At 51.7% G+C, this 2136-nt stretch overlaps 1 protein-coding gene across 1 annotated transcript in view; it reads left to right on the forward strand.

Annotated features, from left to right (window-relative positions):
* MSI1 (musashi RNA binding protein 1) overlaps window positions 1-2136 on the forward strand; it is a 21747-nt gene that overhangs the window by 10577 nt on the left and 9034 nt on the right. Inside the window, 2 exon segments of the mRNA XM_023760411.1 lie at window positions 85-166; window positions 684-805. Of these exon segments, the coding sequence (XP_023616179.1) occupies window positions 85-166; window positions 684-805 (204 nt within the window).

Here is a 2136-nt window from a genome sequence, read left to right on the forward strand (position 1 = left end):
CAAAGAGAGGAGGTGGTGTTGGTTATGACTTGGGGCTGGGTTTTTGACCTTGAGCCCGGTTCTGACCCTGTGTTTGCCCTCTAGGGTTCGGATTTGTCACGTTGAGAGTGAAGACATCGTGGAGAAAGTGTGTGAAATTCATTTCCATGAAATCAACAACAAAATGGTGAGCTGGGGTTGGACAGGGTGGGGGTGCAGAGAGAGACTTTGGCTCCTAGCTGAGCCAGCCAGGGGCGCTCAGAGGCTCTGGAGGCAGGCAGAGGGGCTCAGTCAGTGGGGTTGAATCAGTCCCCCACACCCTGAAAATCTGGATAGCAAGGCAGTGTCCTGTGGTGGTTAAAAAGCCTGGGTTGGGGGTAGGGGGGGGGAGCAAAAAATAAAAAAGCAGGGATTGAAATCCTCACTCCACTACTTGCTAGTCTAGTCATTGGGCAGATGATTTTCGCTCTCTGAGCCTCAATTTCCTCATCTGTAAAATGGGAGTGACAATAGTACCTTCATGATTGGGTTGGTGTAAGTAAGCATTCATGAACTATTGCCTGCAAGCTGTTTTCACAGTGCCTAGCACAGAGTGAGCGCTCTGTTCATGGTAACTGACATTAACGATAAAGAGGCCGCCAGGGAACCGGAAGGCGGGTGACCAGAGGACTGTAGGAGGAACTGACCGCCACGTCTCATTGCAGGTGGAGTGTAAGAAAGCTCAGCCAAAAGAGGTGATGTCGCCGACCGGCTCGGCCCGGGGGAGGTCTCGAGTCATGCCCTATGGAATGGACGCCTTCATGCTGGGCATCGGCATGCTGGGTATGTGCCAGGGCTCCCAGGGCTGCTGGAGTGTGGTATCGCCTCTGCCGTCTGCCCTCCTCGCTTGAGTCGTTGGGTGGGAGTGGGGACCGGGGACCTCAGGTCTGGCAGGCCTGCCAAAGGTGGGTAGTTTGTTGTGGGGCACTGCCCTCTGGTGGTGGCCAAAAGAATGGTCCAGCTGCTCTTCACTTGGTCTTGTCCATTCATCCATCCAGTAAATAGGTATTGAGCAACTATAAACGCCAGGCACTGTGCCAAGAAGCACAACAGTGCCTATGCTTGGACCTTTATGTTTAAATGGAAAACAAACCAGCAATAACATAAATACATGGCTTCAGGATGGAGAAGTGTAGGGTGCCAAGGGAGCATGGGTCATAGGGCACTTAACGAAGACTTGAAGAAGCCAGAAAAGAAGATACATTTCAGCTGAGTCTGCAGATTAAGTAGGAGCTGGGGGAAAGGGAAGGGAAAAGTGTTCCAGGCAGAGGGAACAGCACTTACAAAAACCACAGGCCTTTGGGAAGGGAAAGAAGGCTGCTGCTTGTTCATTCAACTAATATTGATTGAGCAGCTTCTAACAGGCAGCACCTGCCCTCATGGGGTTTCCCATCAAGTGGGAGACAGGAGTGAATTGGCAGTGTCACCACAGAGGGACTGGAAGCAGTGGGAGCCCAAAGAGAAGCTAAACCCACCTGGGAGTCAGGGAGGCCCCCTGGAGGAGGTGAGGGCTGCCATGAGCCTCAGAAGTTGAGCAGGATCAGCAACACCTGGGGCCCGAGATTGAGGGTGGAAAATCCGAGCTGGGCCCCCAGGAAGCTCACAGGCTCCCTGGAGAGACAGGATGTGCACACACAGAAAGGTCTTTATGCTGGGGAGGGGGGAGGGGTGCGCTGGGAATTCCAAGGAGGGGGATATAATGTGGCTAGAAGGCCAGGTTTGGGGTCACAGATGAGGTGGGTGAGGACGGCACCCTCCAATTGGCGCATGGTCTTCTCGAAGTTTTGGGTGGTTTTTTCTCTTTACTTTTTTTTTTTTTTTTTAATATATTTTATTGATTCTTCACAGAGAGGAAGGGAGAGAGATAGAGAGCTAGAAACATCGATGAGAGAAACATCGATCAGCTGCCTCCTGCACATCTCCCACTGGGGATGTGCCCACAACCCAGGTACATGCCCTTGACCAGAATCGAACCTGGGACCCCTCAGTCCGCAGGCCGACGCTCTATCCACTGAGCCAAACCGGCTTCGGCTCTCTTTACTTTTTTTAAAAAAATATATTTTATTGATTTTTTACAGAGAGGAAGGGAGAGGGATAGAGAGTTAGAAACATCGATGA

This window comes from Myotis lucifugus, unplaced genomic scaffold, assembly GCF_000147115.1.
Source record: "Myotis lucifugus unplaced genomic scaffold, Myoluc2.0 scaffold_181, whole genome shotgun sequence".
Lineage (NCBI taxonomy): Eukaryota > Metazoa > Chordata > Mammalia > Chiroptera > Vespertilionidae > Myotis > Myotis lucifugus.